The 20,693-nt window shown below is 36.6% G+C and overlaps 1 protein-coding gene across 1 annotated transcript in view; it reads right to left on the reverse strand.

The window, feature by feature from the left end:
• LOC150096673 (twitchin-like) overlaps positions 1-20,693 on the reverse strand; it is a 2,440,784-nt gene that overhangs the window by 915,475 nt on the left and 1,504,616 nt on the right. The window contains exons 82-84 of the mRNA XM_090408679.1: positions 8,166-8,357; positions 3,213-3,317; positions 2,897-3,094 (exon numbers count right to left, since the gene is read on the reverse strand). Of these exons, the coding sequence (XP_090264805.1) occupies positions 2,897-3,094; positions 3,213-3,317; positions 8,166-8,357 (495 nt within the window). The remainder of the gene's footprint in view (positions 1-2,896; positions 3,095-3,212; positions 3,318-8,165; positions 8,358-20,693) is intronic.

Genomic DNA, 20,693 nt, shown 5'->3' on the forward strand with positions numbered 1-20,693 from the left:
GTAGGCTAAGTGATCAACCTTGGATCTGGAATGATGGGATCCATACTGGTGTAATTGATGAATTGATGAGTTTCTAGGTAGTGAAGAAGTTGATTATTAATAAATTTGCTCCATTATTTTGGAGAGAAGTGCAGGTGAACAGAAGTTGCATCCAATGGCTTTAGTAATGGACCAGAAGTCACGGCTTCCATTTGGACAAGAGGAAGTTTTCTACTACTGGGCTTTCTGAAGTTGGATTTGTATTTGCTGGTAACTGTTTACATTTACTGCATACTTCAGCATGGGCTGAGTATTAAGCTGGGATTCTTGATGCAAGCACCTGGAGTAAGCTGAATTTTTTCCTTCAACCGCTTTCATACAAATTCTATTGAACAACCAGGGCTTGGAAAGTGGATGGAAGTTTTGGGTGGGATGAAGGACTTCATGCCAGTATGAATGATTTATGTGACTTGCTCAGTGCAGGTGTCTTGGTCAGAAGCAATAGCCATGCCAATGGAAAGGAAGAGTAATAGTAGTTCCAGAGGTCATCCCACTTAATACCTTTGCAGTGCCACTGGACACATTCCATTCAAGTGCCATCACCAATCCAGCAGGATGACTACCATGATGTGACTCATGATTAACTACGGATGTAACAACATGATCCTATCTCTTCCACATATTGTCATAAATATTCCTGACTGTAAATTGGTATTTAATAAATTTAGTTTAATCCTTTATCCAAGTGTAAGCAAACAAAGTTTGTGCCTGAAAATGTTTTCAGGACTGAGGTAAGGTGGTGCAACACCAGGCAACTTCAAGCAAAAGTGGACCACACTCTCATCACTCCCTGTCTCAGTATCTCCCATAATGCAAAGCACATCTCCTTGCAGACATGTATACTGCTATTCATTAAGGGAAGGGCCACTACCCAGACCGGTTTCGACCTTTATTGAGGTCTCATCAGTGGGAGGCAGACCCAAACGTGGAGATACTAAGACAGAAGCAATGGGAGAGGTCATATTTACCCATATAGGTAATTATGACCTCTCCCATTGCTTCTGCCTTAGTATACCCATGGGTATACATATGGGTAATTATGACCTGTTGGCAACTCGTATCGATAAATATGACCTCTCCCATTGCTTCTGCCTTAGTATCTCCACGTTTGGGTCTGCCTCCTACTGATGAGACCTCAATAAAGGTCAAAACCGGTTGGAAGCTTGGGTGATGAATGGAAATGCTGTAGCCCATGAAGTGTTAACTGAGGCTCGGCTGTTGCTGTCACCCAGGACCTGCATGGTGGGGTAATGAATGGCAATGCTGTAGTCTTTGAAGTTAACTGAGGCACGGCTGTTGCTGTTACCCTTCCAGATGAGCAAATGAGCGTTTCTGAGTTTCTGATCCTGCGAGTCGCTCATTATTGGGTGATCCATGGGATTTTTCGACTTTTTGGAATGGTATCCCCACACTTAAACAAAGGGAAACCGGTCTGGGTAGTGGCCCTTCCCTTAATGCATAGCAGTATACATGTCCGCAAGGAGATGTGCTTTGCATTAAGGGAGATATCGAGACAGGGAGTGATGAGAGCGTGGTCCACCTTTGCTCAGAGTTGCCTAGTGTTGCACTACCTTACCTCAGTCCTGAAGATATTTTCAGGTGCAAACTTTGTTTGTTTACACTTGGATAAAGGATTAAACTAAATTTATTATAGTCTAACCAAGTGCAAAATAAACTTCCGACATGTAAATTCGTGTGTTCATGGTGCCAGTTTGCCTGTTCTGAGGGATGAAAAACCCTCAGAACAGGGTGAAAAAAATCCTCTACCTCCATATGAGACTGTCTAACTCACCTTTAGTCAAAAGAGACCAGATGAAGGTTCTTCATGTCTATGACATGAACAACCTTAATGAATTGAGCCCAGGTCTTTCTGATGTTCCAATGGTCACAAGGATGGGCATAATTGGAGGAGAGACATTCTGTGAGACTGGAAACTTGAACAAAATTTTGGTCTGAGTTTCTGAGTGGAGAAGTGACGTATACAGTGTGTCTGGAAGAAGAACTAGTTAAAAAAAGATAAGAAGTATTTGGGAAAATGAAGAGGATTATCGGGAATTTGGATTGGGAGGTGTACGATTTCATTAGATTATTGTTTATAGCAAAAAACCTGTGCATCACATCCAGCTTGATTGGTTTTGTTTGAGAAGGGGAGCTAATCAGAGGTATAGACATTCTGGTCACCTAGAAAGATGACTCTGCTGATTGGATAGCTAGATTGAAAATGGTTGAGTTTCATGGAGAGGTAAAAGAGAAAGTATTAAAACAATAAACTAGCTGAATACATGATACTGTTCAAATCAATGTTAACTTATGAATCTGAGAGCTAGGTTATAAATAAAATGCTTGATCAAAGAGTAATCTGTAATGGATACTTAAACACAGATTATCATTTATGCTGTTGTTTAGTGGAATAAACACATCTATAGATAATAAATATTAACTACATTTATAAAAAAACTCTGAAACATGTGCACAGGCATACCAGCAAGAAAGCAAATATAGATGGAATGTTAATGACAGGATCCTAACTAGTGTCATCTATAGGTTCAATGATGGCATCTTGACAAAGGTCTTATGATGAAAATCGACCAGATCTTTGACAAAGTGAGGCAGCTAAATATCTGTCTGGAAGAACACAAGGACTATGTACATTACCTGACCTACAGCTGTGCTGGAGTAGTAGACAATGACAGGGAGCTGCCATGTATCCCTACCTCTCCCCAGAGGATACATATTGATAATCTGATGATAATAATGATGAATAATCTGAACTAATTTATAAAACTCTATTTTGATTTTTTTAAACAACTATTTTATCAGTACAGTATTATTGTATTTACATGTCATTAGTACTTACATTTTCGCTCTTTTGCTGTAATAGTTTGAGAAGGTCTGCTTGGCTTTCCTGGACCACCTTCATTTACAGCTGTAACTCTAAATTCGTATGGTTTTCCCTCAGTTAAATTGGGAACAGTGAAATCAGTAGTAGGAGTGGGGAATGCATTCACTTTACACCAATCTGGAGAACCTTTCTCACGTTTTTCTACGATGTACCCTACAATAGGTAAATATTCAATAATATTTTGCTTTAAAATAATATGACTTGATCATTTTAACAGAGGTAATATCAAAGCATTTAACAGAGGTAATATCAAAGCATTAATAAAGAATACCAGTAATAGGCCTTCCTCCATCATTAGATGGTGGTGACCAACTCAGGTTTGCAAAATTTGCTCCAAAATCTTTCACTTTAGGTTGTCCAGGAGAGTCAGGTGTATCTAAGAAGAAATAAATAAATAAAATAAGCTCACGAAGTAAATTATGGAAAATTATAACTTCTGAAACCAAATTACCCATTAAAACTAAAATTTGTTCCCATGTATGTATACATGCAAACACTTTTGTACATATAAAAGGTAAGCTCTATTATTGCACACACACACACTCACATATAAGGCAAACTCTGTTATATATACAGGGTGTTTCACACGCATATGCACACACACACACACACACACTCACATATAAGGCAAACTCTGTTATATATACAGGGTGTTTCAAGAGGAATAGTAAATATTTTGGTAGGTGGTAGTAGTATCAATTATTTTGAGTAAAACAGTTCATATAAATACATGTCCAATTGCCAGTGGATGCAGAGATACAGCTATTTGAAAGTGACAAGTAACAAGCTATTGTGAGAGGTATTGAAGAACAATAAATGACATAGTGTTTGTATTTTTTAACTGTTTGAATGATAATAGAAAACATAAATAATTGAAAGATACTGTAATTTACAGTTCATAATGAAAGTTCGAAAATTCCAACACCAATTTCAATATACTTGCAACTCTTGTGGTAGTAGTAAGTGTTGTTCTTCTGAAGTCGTCTTGATGTTCTTTTATGACAGCAGCATTATCCATAATGTGAGCAATCAATTCGTCTCTTGTATTTAACTTTTCTTTGTATACTTTGCTTTTCATCCATTGACAAAAAAAAAAACACCAAAATCTAAGGGAGCGAGGTCTGGAGACCTTGGTGGTCAATGAATGGGACCGCTGAAGCTAATCCATCGTGCAGGGAAAGTCTGATTAGATATTGTGTGGATATATAAATATATATAAATATATATATATATATATATATATATATATATGGACTAGTCTCAGGATAAAAATTACAAATACAAGAAATGAACATCAAAAATTTTAAAGAAAGTGACCTACATCTGCAGACATTTGTGTACACTGATTGCAATTACACACATTTATAGATGACTTTACACTGATTCATGTGAATTCATAATTACAGATATTAGAGACTTGGTTTGAAAAGAACGATGCAGGGGAAATAATGTCATGATATTTTATTTTCAGGGAGGCTGAAAAAACAGGATGGCACAGAGGCAAATTGCATAATATTATTATCATTATTATCACCCCAAGACCTCATGGAGTCAAGACTCATCTAGGAAGTCCTTTTATCACAGACACAGCTCATCATATCGTGCCTTGAACACATTCAAACTCCTTGCAGACACCATACTCTCAGACTAGGCATTCCAATCATTCACAACTCTAAACGAAAAAAACCTGACTCTCCCTTCCCTACTCACACTCTCTTTATACAGTTTCCAGGGATGACCTCTGGTTCTCCCCAGATTTCACAATATTCTCTGTAGAACTTCTCCACCACTGATCTTATAACAACCCCTTACCAACTTGTAGGTCTCTATCATATCTCCCCTCTTCCTCATGTCCACCAGACTCTGCAAATTATATCTTCTCAATCTTTCCTCATACTAGACATTCCAGAGGTCAGAAACTACCTTAGTCAGTCGCCTTTGGACCCTTTCCGACATCTCTTCATCCTTCTGAAAACCAGGTGACCAAATCTGGGCACAATAGTCCATGTGTGGCCTAATCAAAGCCTTATATAATGGAACAAGAATCTCCCTACTTGTACAAGTCAATGTCCTCCACATCATTCCCAGAAGCCTTTGTGTTGTCTTCACAATTTTGGCTATGTGTCCCCTAAATTTCAGATCCTTATCCACTATCACCCCCAGATCTCTTATTTCTTCCACCTCCAACAATATATCCTCACAAAGCATCAATTCTGCATCCCATCTTTGTTTTCTAAATTTTAAAACCTTACATTTCAACATTGAACTCACATTTCCATGCCCAATCTCTCAATTTATTCAAGTCTTCTTGTAAGGCCACAGCATCTTCACTATTCTTCATGGATCGTCCCAACTTTGCATCATCTGCAATCAACTGAATATCTCCATCCAAATCTTCACTTATATCATTAATATACAAGTTAAACAGTAATGGACCCAAAACAGACCCCCCCCCCCCCGAGAGACTACACTAGTGACTTTCCTTTTCCTGGATATCGCTCCCACATACAAAACTTGTTGATTCCTATCAGATAGCCAGTCTCGAATCCAGTGCACTAATCTAATATCCAATCCCATCTGCTCTAGTTTGATTATCAATTTATCATGAGGTACTCTATCAAAAGCCTTTGCAAAATCTAAGTATATCACTGTGTATCCTTCTCCTCTGTCCAAGAAAGCAGTCACTTTATTGTAATAAGTAAGTAGATTACTAAAACATGACCTTCCTTTAGCAAATCCATGCTGTCCATCAAAGATAATACCATTGTTGTCAACCCAACTCTGGATCCTAGTTCTCACAAGCTTCTCCAACAACTTAACCACAACACCTGACACACAGATAGGCCTATAGTTTGATGCTTGAGTTCGATCACCTCCTTCATGAAGTGTCACAATCTTACCCTCCTTCCACCCCTTAGGGACTTGACTGAGTGCAAGACTCGTCAAAGCAGGTGTCAACTCCCTGGCACATTCCTTCAGAAAGTCCCACAGCCTTATTTACATCTAGTTTACTCAACTCCCCAAACACCTCTTGCTCACTTACAGTCAGTCTCTCCTCCCCATCATCTACTGCTCTCAATCTCTCCATGAAATCACATTCACAAGATTGAAAGCCCTTTATGAATTGCTCATTAAGTATCTCCACCACACATTCTGCAACAGCTGTCTTTATACCATTTTCTCCTATCAATATCATCCTTCTATAATCATTCTTTCTTTTGCTGGCTAGATATCGAAAAAACTCCTTAGGATTATTTTTGGCTTCATTAGCTAACTGCTGTTCATACCTCTCTTTAGCTATCTTCACCAACCAAGTCACCCGCCTTTCCTGGTCTTTGTAGTCATCATGGAATTGGTTATTTCCACTTCTCTTATGCTGCCTTTATTATCTTAATTTTTATTATCTTAATTAATTGTTGGTTGATTACTAATCCAAATATAGAGAAATTTATATTATCCTGCGCCACCCTATATTTATATTAGTCTATATAATATAGTGGAATCAATCTTCAACTAACTTTAGCAATCTCACTTTTCTATAGGCTGAGTTTAAAATTAATATTTAAGGCTTCCGCAAAGTTCGATAAACTTTATGAGCAGTGCAATAAAGAAAAATCAGGCAAACAACAAATCGAATCTAATAAAATAAACATTTAATACAGGGTTATAGAACATGTACATTTAAGTAAAACTTTAAAAACAAGACATTGCAAATCAGCTTAGTCCAAATACTCATAACAAACATAAAACATTAGGCATCGCACATTCAGCTGTCAATACTATATTCATCCGAATAATTGAAGATGGTTCACACAGTTCAATGTTACAGAATCTCACAGTAATTATTCTTAAAGTAGAATTCTCTAATTCTCTCTTAGTCAACTAACACTTAATTTAATTATGAGGCAGTTATCACTTCAAGGAGGAAACACATTAAAGCTCCATACTTCGGCTATTTTTAGTAGAACGCCACAGTTAATGTTAAGATATATCAGGTGGAGCTAACTCTTATATCTTCATGCTGAAATATAAAAAAAAATGGACTACTCTTACCGGGTTACATCTTTTACACATTGGATTCACTATAGGCACACTTAAAACTGTAGTTAACTATTCAAAAGAAATCTTCACTATAATAACTAAAATGTTAAACATAGAGTTTCATAAGTCATGATGCACTCGTATTAGGAAATCTACTTATTCCTTATTTATTACTATGCATTAAATTCAGCCTTGCACTATTCTTCTTCAAAACAACTGGAATTTGTCGTAATTTAAGAATTCCGTAGAAATATTCCGAATTGCCTATTAATTTCCCGGTCTTTTCATAATCTATTTACGGCATTTCCAAATCCCCATTACTGCCACCCCTTACTTCACTCTTTGCTGTCCATAAGCTTTCTCCTGTTTACCTTCGTTCTCCAATTAAATGCATTCATTCTTCCCACCCAAAATCTGGTTCTAGCTAGTTCAGCTTATATCAACTTCTCCCTTCGACTACCGTAGCTCACGCTCCATGCACGTGCTATCTAAAATTAACTCTGTTTCCTTGACAACAGCCAATCAAATCCAATCAGAAGAATTACATAAAATTACTTTCTCTTTCAGTAATGATAAATAAATAAAAAAATCATAGTTCACATAGGGTACATTAAACTTACATATATACATTATCTTTCAGAAATATAAATAAAGAAATAATCCATAGTTCATATAAATCACATTCAATCATAATAAACATAAATTCTATAACAAAGTAAATTAAAAGAATATTTTTAAACAGAGCCTTTTTATTACTATTACATTACTTAAGATTATATTATTAAATAATAAATAAAATTCAAGGCAATTATGTGAATAACACACTATAAGCAAGAGACAAACGATAAATAATATTTACAAGTCTTGCCTTTGACATGGAGGATTATGTTGGATTCTGAAAGAAGTATTAACAATTTTCATTTCTCTTCATTTAGAAACCAACAACTGGGAAGTCACCTCCACAGAAACAGGTGTCCCTCATAGAGGGAGTACAAATCATAATAGTAACAATAATATCATGAAAAATACAATATACTGTCCAGTTCAGAAGAGAACTGCCATAACTAAATCACTTTTAATTTTAATAAATAAATTCTTTCTTTAAACTTAGTAATTTTTTAGAAGTGTTTACTGAGAATGCTATTTAAAATATTTTAAAATAAAAAAAATTGAGAATGCCTACCAAATGGATTCTTAGCAGTAATGGGTTTTCCTTCAAGTGGATCACTAAGTCCATACATGTTTTCTGCTCTGACACGGAACTTATACTGCTTACCTTCCTCTAAATTTTTTACAGTATAACTAGTAGTGGGACAATATCCAGCAACAGGCAACCATCTCTCTGATCCTATTTCACATTTCTCTATCTGATAACCTTTTAAAGCAAAAAAGTTAATGTAAGAACAGTAAAATTGTAATTATAGATTTATAACAGTTTCTCATACAGTCCAATATTGATCTGTAGGTAAGATGCAAATCTATGTTATTAACTGGCACTGTTACATTAATCATGATGCTCTAATCCAATGATGATTTTTTTTCTTTAGTGCAACCAATTTTGCCAAGTTACTACTCAAAAGTTAAACAATATTTTATAAAATTACTAAAACAAAATTTTTCTTGAAATTTTCCTTCATAGAGTTCAGTATAAAATTCCTGAATTCTTTTGATTATTGCATCTCTATTTTTTATAAGTAACTAACTCATATCACTAAATTATATAAGTAAGCTAACTCATATCACCACCCATTGCAAAAATTTGGAGTCATTAACACCCTTAAAAACAGAGCTATAACAATTTGCTCTGATCAACAAGCTCTTAAACAAGAATTAAAAATTATTAGCAACACATTTATGAATAATGGATATAACAAAAATACTATTAATAAAGTTCTTCATAAAACTTCATCAAAAAAGAATATAGGTTACAGTAAAACTGTAGCCATCCCATACATTAAAGGGTTATCAGAAAGAAAAAAAAATCAATAGAATCCTACACCATTATAATCTGAATGCCACTTTTAAACCACCTATAAAATTAAAAAACATATTCAACTCCTCTAAGGATCCTCTCCTCCCATTGGCACATCCTGGAGTTTATTGCATCTACTGCACCTGTAACTTATATTGGTGAAACTGGACATACAATCCCTATGCGTAAAAAAAGAACACAAAAGACACATTAAATATAATGATTTTGGTGAAACAGGCCTCTCAGATCATGCTCTCAACACCCTACACCAAATTGATTGGAAAAGTACCTGCTCTTTACATCATACAAAAACCTGGTATGAAAGAAAATTTAAAGAAGCCCTAGAAATTCTGATTAATCACCCTAATCTCAACAATAATGGTGGCATAAAAATTCCAAGAATTTGGATAGCACATACTCAGCCTACTTAGTATCTAGCATACTTTAGGACTTTAGGAAACTATTCCATACCAGTTGTGGTTGAAATTTATATGTATAATCACATTGTTTATATACATACATACATAAACATTTTGCTCTCCAGCCCAATTTAGTTTTGTAACTCAATAGATAATAATAATAATAAGACTTTTTTTTTTTTTTCCAACAGAGGTCAGGCCAATAATTGTAGTAACGGTTGGTCAGTAACTTTAGCAAACCATGCAGATTGTAGTGCAGCTCATTTCTCTGTATATATATTGTGTATACTCCAGATGATGACCTTGATATGAAGGTCGAAATGTCGAGTGTTGATTTTGGTTTATATTAAACTAAAGTTTTACTCTAACACGGTAGTTGTCTCCATAATTTTTCAAAATGCATTCTGATCACATTGTAAGCATGAAAGAAAAGAGAGAGTAAAAGGGTTGAAGGAAAGAATAGTATGACTGATGTAAAGAATTAAGAGTTGGCTGCAATGAGGTAGACAGCTCAGTTATGCGGAGTGATACATAGGGCAAAGCAGGAGCTGGAGCAAATGCAAAAATATCTGGTGAGTGGGTAAGCTGATAACAGAAAGAAGTGCAAGATAAGAAAAATGAGGGCTTGACCAAGAGAGAAAGAAAATTCAAGGAGCAAGTGTTGTACGGCAATTCAATCATAAAAGGTGTGATTGATGAGAGTTTGACAAAATCGTGCTTTCCTGGTGTGAAAATTAATGATGTTAGTGAGGCTATTAGAACACAAAAGTGTAGTATGAAAGAAATGATCGTAGTGGCTGGAATGAATGATTTAAAAGGAGAAAAGTATGGCATAAGAGAGGACATGAAAGAATTACATGAAGTAGCAAATGAAAAGAGTGTGAGAATTAAGACAGTGAGTCTGTTACCACAGTATGACAGAGTAGAGATGAGAAGGAGAGCCATAATAGCAAATGACTCAATGTTTGTGTTATGCATGAGGAGTGGTGTGAAGTTTGTGGAAATGTGCAGTGAGTTTGATGGGCAAAAGGACTTAATATAAGAAGGATGACTTGCATCTGGATGGATTTGGTGTTTGGTGAATGGAAAAAGTGTTGTTGAATGAAGTCAAATTGGATGTGCAGAATCAGGGAAACTAGAGCTTTTAGGAGGGGGGGGATGTAAACTGCTGAGTGGATATACAGACATCAGTAAGGCAGTTAAGTGTAAGAACATGTATAATATGCATAAGTTGTATAGAGCATCAGGATAGCAGTAGGCCTAAGGGGCTTTTGCACTTTATGGGCACTAATGCCAGGAGCATTTGGAACAAGCAGGAGGAATTTTTGGCACTGGTTGGCTCATCCTGGCCAAAGGTTATTGGCATTAGTGGGACATGACTAAAAGAAGATGATATAGTCTGGGAATAGAATGTGAAGGGTATAGTGTGCTCAGGGAGGAGAGAGAGAAAAGAATGGGGGGGGGGGATAAGTGTTATTGATGATAGCTGAGAAAACTACAACCAAAGAGAGTGAACTGCAGGCCAGTGAAACTAGCATATTTGAGGCTTTAGATCTGGCTTTAGATTGAGGCCAGAAGAACAAAATATACAGTTGGATGCTACTATAGACCAGGGGATGGAAAAGATGATAGAGATAGTATGCATCAGCAAATAAACTCAGTGAGTGGAGGACAGGTAATTATATGGGAGGAAGGAAATGGATTTTATGTAGTTACTAAGGGGTAATTACCTGAGACAGCATTACATGCTGTCTCAGATAATTATCAAGAGTAATTATTCGAGTAATTATCAGGTAATTATCAAGAGTGCTTAATCTAGTAAATGCATGTGAGAATTTGTCTATGATGAATATCACCATGTTGCCACCAAATAGTGAGGGTGATCAAATGATCTTGACCTGGGAGGTAACTAAATGTTTGGAATTTTCAGTTACAACTGGAACGTGGAATTACAGGGCTGGTAAGTATGACTAGCTCAGGAGATTGCTTGGATCAGTGCCACGGCATATAAAACTGCAAGGGCTGAATGTTGATAGTGCACATGGGAAGTGGTGAAGGACTGTTTGAGGGAGATAATTGTAGACTGAATACCTAGAGTCAGGAGAGTATATCAAGTGGGAGTTAAATGAATAAATATCATCATAAAACTGGTGCTGCAAAAAAAATAAACAATCATGGAGGGAATTTCAGGAAAAAGATGACCTGCAGGCACAGGCCAGAAGGAATTTTCAGAAGGAAGGTAACTAGTGTGGTAAGAAAGGCAAAAACAGATTATGAAAGGAAGTTAGCAATGCAGGCTAAAGAGAATCCCAAACAGTTCTTTTGATATGCTGCAAGTAAAAGAAAGAATGTATATTGCAGAATGATTTTAAGGACTGCCATGATAGGGACATAACTGAATCAGTCGAAATAGTAGAATTATTAAGTGAATATATCATCCAGGTGGTGATATTGCAGGAATGAGAGAGCTAAAGGCTTATACGGGAACTGAGGCAAATGAAATGGAGGTGCATAGCATATTGCAGAACCCTAATGTAAATACAGCTGTGGGATTGGATGGTATACCAACTTGAGCTTTTAAGTGAAGTGGCAAGGGAATTGTCAATGCCGTTGATGATATTGTTTAATCTAAGTCTCAGCTCTGGGTTAGTCCCGAAGAGGTGGAATTAGGGGAAATAATTCCTTTGCATAAAAGAGGCTCCAGGACTGATGTAGCAAACTACCAACTGATCAGGATTTGTTGTCAAGGTACATTAGAGAAGTTGCTCAAGAGCAAAATACAGAAATGCACAGATGGAAATGGGATACTCTATGAAGGGGGCAGCATAGTTTTGTGAAGGGTCGGTCATGCTTCAGTAACTTGCTCACGTTTTATAATACAGTGACAGCCGAGTTGGATGAAGGTAATGGGTTTAGGGATACACTGCTGGACTATGCAGTGTTTCTGTATGGGTTTTGACAGGATACAAATGGAATTCTAATCAGTAAACTGCAGCACATGGGGGATGGATATAGGATTGGTGAGATGGATAGGAGGGTGGTTGATGGAGATGTATCAGAGAGTAGTGCATTCAGGAGCAGAGGCCAAAAGAAGATCTGTTCTTGGACTGCTGCTATTTAATTTGTTCATTAACAATATAGGAAAGGATCTGAAAATAACTGTTCAGTTATTTGCCGATGACACAAAGTCAGGTAGAGCAATAGTTAATACAGATGATGTCAAAATTTTGCAGGATGATTTGGATAGATTGGCAGATTGGGAGAAGGAGAATGGATATCAGTTTAATGTGGGAAAGTGTAAGAGTATGCATTTTGGGGTGAAAAGATTACCAGCTGTATACCACATTGGTGGAACTGTACTCCAGGAAATTGTTGATGCCAGAGACTTGGGAGTGTTAGTGGATATGGAATTAAAGTTTGGGGGGGGGGGGCACATACCAAAATTAGTTAAAGCAGCTCATCAGATTCTTTAGTAACAAAGATCACTTGGTTACTGAAGAAGTCTTTGATGAGCACAGACAAGCAAGTTATTGTTCCAGTCTATCGAGCCTTGATAAGACCACATCCTGAATATTCTGTGTAGAACTGGGTGTCAGGATTTCATGGTGATGAGATGGAGAGGATTCAGAGGTGAGTGGACAAAATGTTAGCAAGCATATGGAATGAACCCTACAAGAACAGGTCGAAGATTTGTGGGTTATAGAAACTGGTTGATAGGCAGAAAAGGAGCTACTCTGCCAGCCGGGCTGGTGGAGTGGTTAGCATATCCGTTCTCCAACAAAAAGGCTGTGGGTTCGAATCTTGCCATAGGCATGGATGCTTGTGATTGTCTTTGGAAAAACATAGTGGTCAGCGATAGATGGTGTCGGTCAGTTGGTGTAGAGAGAGAGAGTTATAGAGCAGGTGCCCTCCCTCGATGAGTTCTTGGACTCCCTGGAGGTGTCAAATAATAATAATAATAATGTGATTTAAGACATACAAATTACTAAGAGGTTTTTACAAGATTAATTCGCAGGAAAATTTTCAGAACAGGTGTTTTGGTGAGAGAACTAGGGACCATCCATGGAAACTGAGTAAGAGTGTAGTTAGCAAGGGTGTTAGAACTAGGTTTTTTCTTGGAGAGTAGTGAATGAGTGGAATAGGTTGCCAGAGTCTGCTGTGGGTGCCATGACTGTCAATGAGTTTAAAGCAAAGTATGATAGATACTCTCCGTAAATGTTGGATAGTTCTCAACATGATGTTTAGTGCCTAACGCAATGTTTAGGAGTTGTCTGTAATAATAATAATAATAATAATAACTACTGTGGGAGGAGACTGTTCAGTCATTGTACTAACTCTAACCACAAAGAGTGTCACACTTAAAACAGAACCTTAAGGAACATCTTCTTTTTCTTGATAATATGGCTGAGATAATATGCTTCCCACTTGGGCTTGGAAGACTAGGATGGACAGAAAGTTTTTAATAAAAACAGGAATGTGTTCCCTAATACCAAGATTAAAGGGGTGTTTAGTTTTATGTCATATCTCAAGGCAGTGACATAAGCATTTTCCCATGTCAAAGGAAAACTGACACTAGTTGTTCTCATTTCAGGAAAGTGTCACTTATAGTTATGTCTTTATCTCTTATATGTCTCTCATGTTTCTAAATGGTGTAATGTATCAGTGTCTATGAAAGTCACAGTGTTAGAAAGAAGTTTGTTGCTTTCTAAATACCAGAGAAACCATGCATTTAATATTTTTTCCAATATCTTACAAAGATAGCTGATCACAATGATAGATCAATAACTGTTTACTTATGTTGAATCCTTTCTAGGTTTTTGGGATGGCAATGATAAATGACTTAATCCAAGCATCCAGAAATTCATCCTCTGTAAGAAGTCTGTTGTACAGTAAGACAAGGAGATCCACAGATTATGTTTGATCATCTTATAATGCATGTCATCAGGATGAACTGCATTGATGGGACAGAATAAAGAAGCTCTTTTTAGTTCCTTTTTTAATGAAAGGCAGATTATGCAGCTCTAGCACATTCTCAGAAAAGTTTATCCACTGTTTCTCTTGTTACTCATTCAATATTAATAATTCAGGAGGATAGGAAGCCATTGCTGAGATTGTTGCAAAAGTATCTCCCAAAGTGTCTGCAACAAGCTTTAGGCTCAGGAATAACATATCCAATATATTCCAAGGTAAACAAATGGTCTATTCTATATCTGCCTTTTGTTTTCCAGATTTTATTCCATACAAATTTTGCAGTAATTGATGAGGTAAATTGGATCCAAGATTGATTCTGACTCGGATATCTCGCATGACATGCATTGGCATCAACACATCTTTGTAAAGGCTATTAGATTTTATGTGATAGTGTATCTATGAAATATACCAAATACTCTCTCTAGATCTGTTTTTTTTTTTTTTTTTTTACTGCTTGATACTGAATTCCATGGTTTTGGATAGAGTGGAAATCGAGATGATGCTTTTGGAATTGTGGCTGTTGCTGCCTGAACAATACAGTGCTTGATATATTTTGCTGCTTTACTGATAGGTGTTTGAATGACTGCTTCAGCATTAATTCCAGTAAACTTACAGTAAAATGATTGCCTCCATAGATTTTCTTTTCAACATCCTAAATACCCAGCGAAAAGAATGCAGGGAAGTAGATTGTAAGATCTGTTGCAGAATATGAGTATATATTCATATGGAAAAAAAGCATTGACTGTATTATTAAGAAGTAGAGGTCATGATTGTCAAGCATTTGCTCAATGATGCACCTCACCCATTCATTTTTCACTATCTCAAAGAGTGTTGTGTCCAATAAAGTTACCCATCAGAAGTATGGGCTGTGGCTATTGCCATATAAGATTATCAAGTTCAATCTGATTTAACTAACAACCCCATGGTAAATAAATGGAACAAAGTGTAATAAGAGCACACATATGTAAATTGCTACTGCTTCCAGATCAGTATTAAGGTGAACATATTGAGCTAGGCCATATTTGATTCTGTCCTTATGAATAACAACAAACTGCCTTAAAGTTGAATCCTCACTGCTTTGTAAATATGATTCCTGCTGAAAGAATCAGAAAGGTTAATGTTTCTGGAACAGAACCTTGATATCATCAATATTATGACAAAATCCACAACAGCTCCAATGTAGAAATTTTAATATTATTTTGGATTTGTAGGTTTATCTGATTTCTGAGATTTTGAGGACTTATCTTTCTCAGGATTTTATTGATTTGTTAATGCAAGGAAGTATTGATGGCCATTGCCCATCTCTTCTTTTGTAAAACATTTATATGTCATCGGAGATGTCAAGATCATTTCTTGAGTTTAGTTTACTTTCGGTGGATACAGAAGTATCCATTTTTTCTATGAGGTGTCTGGTGGTTTTTCTTTAGGTCAAATCCTTGCCATAATTTTCTTGACAAGTGGGTTCTCATCAAATGGTATTGTTTTTGGAGTTGTTTTAGGAATGAGACCACAGGTAGCACAACTGATGTAGAGCACAGAGAAACACTCATGATAATAAAATTCAGGTATGCAGAAATTATCAGCTGGTGAAATAGATATACAGGTTTCAGTTGCAATTGATATTTTCTTATTTCTGTTTGAATCCTACTATGATATTTTTTGTTTTGTTTTTATCTTTTATATTTCTTTTTCATTCTTCTACCTCTGGCATGCATGGGAGTAGGTTGGATGATCTCCCCTGACATTTAGCTTTCTTTGAAGAGCAGGATTTGTTATCATGCTATTTACTATCACATTAGGCAGAGATGGTAGAGCCAAGATAGGCAATTTAGGAATGCCCGTATTTCTAGTGTTTAAAGCATGTCAGTGAATTAGAGATGTACAGCCTAATAGGACAATTAAGACATCCTGCTTTTATAGATGTTGGAGGCTTAGGTGTATCAAAAGTAAGGATGAACATCATCATCAGCCTGGTCAGAATGAGTTGACCATCTCTATGTATCAGGATGTATCTCATACCAGTCAGTCCCTAATCTTTAAGTTCTGAACATATTTTGGATTCCAGAACATCAAGAAGATTACATTTTGATATCACTCCTCTAGAAGAGTTTAGCGATTTATGAGGTGTTACTGACTGGTATTCTATCCATTGATGTTGAGCAGTAATTTTTTTTTAGTGTTGCTGACATATTTCCCACAAGGATATCACCAGATTGTAGTTTTATAACAGTTCTGGGAAATTCTTCCAGTCATGCTAAACCCTGTTGAATAAAGAAGAGTAACATTTTTCCTATTGGCTTTTCACCTTTGGCATGGATAATGAGAAAAAGTGACACATTTATACTCTTGTCATATTTTGTTTTTTACTTCTGTAATCAAGTCTGAGGATGAAAAATTCATGCTCAAACTATTATATTCTTAATAAACCAAAGATACCAAGAAATTATATACAAGTTTGCGCCTGAACTATTTTCAGGACTTGGGTAACTCGTATATAAAAGCTTATGACTTCACATTACTTGCCTTAGTATTCCATAATGCAAATCACATATCCTTACGGGTATGTATAATGTATGCATAATGGGAAGGGTCACTACCAAGACCTCTCTAAAAATTATGCGGTCCCTGAGACCACTCCCTCTGAGTTGGACAGTCCTTTGGTCACCCCCACCACCAAGAAGAACTCTCAACAGTGGCCCCACTCAGAGACAGGAAAATGTATCCCCATGCAGAGCCTCGCACATCTCAGTGAAAGCAACCACTTCCGCACATCAGCAGGAGCCTGACCCAGAGATGATACCAAGGTTGAAGTAATGCAGAAGTCATATTTTCATATATGAGTTGCCAAAAGGTGTCACTCCTTATTATTAAAATACTCTGGATTAGAGAAAGTTGTTGGAAGTTTTTCCATTTGGTTATACTATAAATTAAAGATACCAAAAAATTATATACTTGGTTTAATTTTCATCGTATAAAACAGGAAGACTGGCCAAGAGAACACATGCAATTCACACACAAAAATATATATTTGGGCACAAGACTAACTAACTACCTTATCTTATAATTATAGTTAAGAAAGTCAAGAATACTTGGTGGGCTGTGGGACTTAAGGGTCTCTAAACACAATGATTTATTATTATTATTATTGCAGAATATACAATTCATGGGAAAATTCTAGAGGAATTGATAGATCTGGGAGTGGAAACTGACAATGAATCGACATGTCACATTGCTAAAACTGTGAGGATTTCACAATGGATTATGGCAATGATGAGAACAACTTTAAATGTATAAGCAAAGAGGTTATTGTTCCCTTTTATACAGCCTTTGATTAGGTCACATATGAACTAATATGGGCAAATCTAGAGGAGATGAGAGATCTGTGAGTGGAGGTAGACAATAACTAGACATATTATATTGCTAAAACTAAAACTCTCTAAGATATCCTCATCCTATAAAAACCAGACAACCAGATCTGCACATAGTAGTGTATATGTGGCCTGATCAAGGCCTTGATCAGGCCACATAATCCACGTAACCATAACATTGAAAAGGATATAATCCAAATACCAAGTATGATACATATCAATAAGGCAGAGAGCCAGATAGAATTTAAACATGTGTTTTAAGGGAATGTGCTATGGAATTGGCTGTATCATTAACTTGGCTGTTGAATGAAAGCCCTGCATTGGGACAGGCTCCTGAAGAGTGGGAGAGTGAGATAGTACCATTGCATAAGGATGGTGGTCGAGGTATCAAACTATAGGCCTGTTTGTATTTCTTCTGCAATTGTTAAGATTTTGGAGAAATTGGTAAGAAATGGGCAGATAAAGGTAATATTATTTAGGCAGGTCAGCATGAATTTGTTAAAGGGTACTCTTATTTTATTAATCTGATTACCTTTTGTAATAGAGTAACAGGAGCAGTGGATGAGGGTAAGGCATACACTATCATTTTTTTTTTTTTTTTTTGGATTTTTCACAGGCATTTGAAAGGGTACCGCATGACAAGTTGATTTTTAAGTTGCAACATATAAGTTAGGATGTCAGGTTAGTGGAATGGATTAGATATCAGCGAGTTGTATACTGCTGAGGAGCAATATCAGGAAGTAGGACAGTTTCGAGTGGAGATCCACAAGGTTCAGTACTGTGGCAATTACTATTCAATCATTATGTCAATGACATTGTCAGAGGACTATAAGGAGATGTTTAATTGTTTGCAGATGAAGTGAAGCTTGGCAGGATTATTAGTAATAGTGCTGATGAGTTGGCTCTTCAAGATGATTTGAATAAGCTGGACAGGTGGGCAAATCAACGGGGTTATCAGTTTAATGCAACTAAATGTAAGGTTTTAAAATTTGCGAACCATAGATGGGATGCTTCGCACTCACTTTGTGGAGTTATACTGGAAGAAGTGAAGGAAGCAAGGGATCTTGGAGTGACTGTGAATAGAGATTTAAAATTCCGAGGACATATCACAAAAGTTGCGAATACAATTCAGAGAATTGCTACAATAATGAGGATGACACTGACTACAAGAGATAAAAGTGTAGTGCTTCCATTATATAAAGCTTTGATCAGACCATATCTGGAATTCTGTGCTGAGATCTGCTCACTGGGATTTGAAGGAAATGAAGTAACCTCAGAGATGGTGCAGAGAAGGATAAAAAAAATGATATCAGGGCTGTTCAATATTGATTATGAGAATAGATTGAGGGCATGCAGAGTTTGGTAGATCATGGATTCAGAGGCTCATTGTGGGAGGTACACATTGCACATAATGCTCATCCAACCGTGCCTCAAACAGATTCAATGTGTCTACATTCACAACACACTCAGGCAATGAATTCTGCTCACCAAGTGCTCTCCATACAAAGAACCTGCTCCTCACACCCACCTCATGCAGGTTCCAGTGATGGCCTCTTGCTTAACCCTCCCCCCACTCCCCACTCTTCCATTTTATGATATGCTGGAAGTTTATGTGCATCAAAAGTAAGGAGGATAATGTTCCCAGTTGGAATCTGGTTACCATCCCTTTATAGCAGGATGCACCTTATACCCATTACTCCTTGATCTTTAAGCTCTGAACATATCTCCTCATGTTGAATGTCAAGGAGATTCTATTCAGATATCAATCCTATAGAAGAATTTAATGTTTTATGAGGAATTATGATATTATTATTTATTATTACATTTATTATTATTATATTATGACACCTCCAAGGAGTCCGAAGACTCATCACGGGAGGACACCTACTGTACAACTCTCCGTCTCCACTACTTCACATAACCTCTACTACCAATCACCTACATCAATGCCATCTACTGCCCAACCACCACCACCTGAGGAATTATGATAAATGGTATTCCACCCATTGCTGTTGCTTTCAGTAGTTCTTCTGAGTGTTTCTGACATAATATTTCAACAGGATATCACCAGATCATAGTTCCTTAACTGTTTTGCAAGATCCAGCCAGCATTTCTAAACCATTTTGAATAAAGAAATGAGACATTTTTCTTATTGGCTTTTTCACATGTTGCACGGATGATGAGAAACACTGGTACATTTATAATGGTGTAACATGTTTTTAGTTTCTTACTTCTGTTATCAAATATTATATCTATGGTATCAATACCTTGGTTTGGACCTTGCAAGAGCTCCTGAAAAATTTGAGAATAAAGAATTCATGCTTAAGGATTTTTTTTTGTTCAGCACCAGAGCTTTCCACCCACCATGGAACCATGCAACAAATGCACATGGAAGTGGAACTCCAGAAATTATACCCACACTACAGCCAGCTATACTTGCACTTACTGCAGCACTGTTGATTCTTGCAGGCAGGCATGCTCACTAGCTGGCTGACCCCATCCAAGCCATTTAGCACTGCACATTGTGATGTTGTACAGGTTAACCAGTGTGGGAAATACCATGTGATGGTAGTCTGAAAAACAGAATATTAAAAAATTACACAGGAAAAGTAGACTGAAGAATACAGGAAGAAAAGCAAAGAAAAAGAGAAAGAATGAAAAGGGCCAATATCATCACTAGGAGGTTCTCCACAACAAACATTTACCATGGATGAGAGCATGCTGATGGTGGGCATTTTATGGCTTGAATCAGTTCAGTCAGTGATGCAGTAAGTCTCCACTTTATACTATAAATTAAACATGCTAAGAAATTATATTATTGCATCTATACATGTATATATGTATAATGCATAGATTACACATGTCCATAAGGATATCTGCCTTGTATTATGGAATATTAAGGCAATTGATGTGAGGTCATAAACCTTTATATACAAGTAGCCCAGTCATGAAATTACTTCACATGCAAACTTCGTTTCTTA

This window comes from Typopeltis vanoorti, chromosome 18, assembly GCF_054136105.1.
Source record: "Typopeltis vanoorti isolate ZY-2024b chromosome 18, IOZ_Tvanoo_1.0, whole genome shotgun sequence".
Classification (NCBI taxonomy): Eukaryota; Metazoa; Arthropoda; class Arachnida; order Uropygi; family Thelyphonidae; genus Typopeltis; species Typopeltis vanoorti.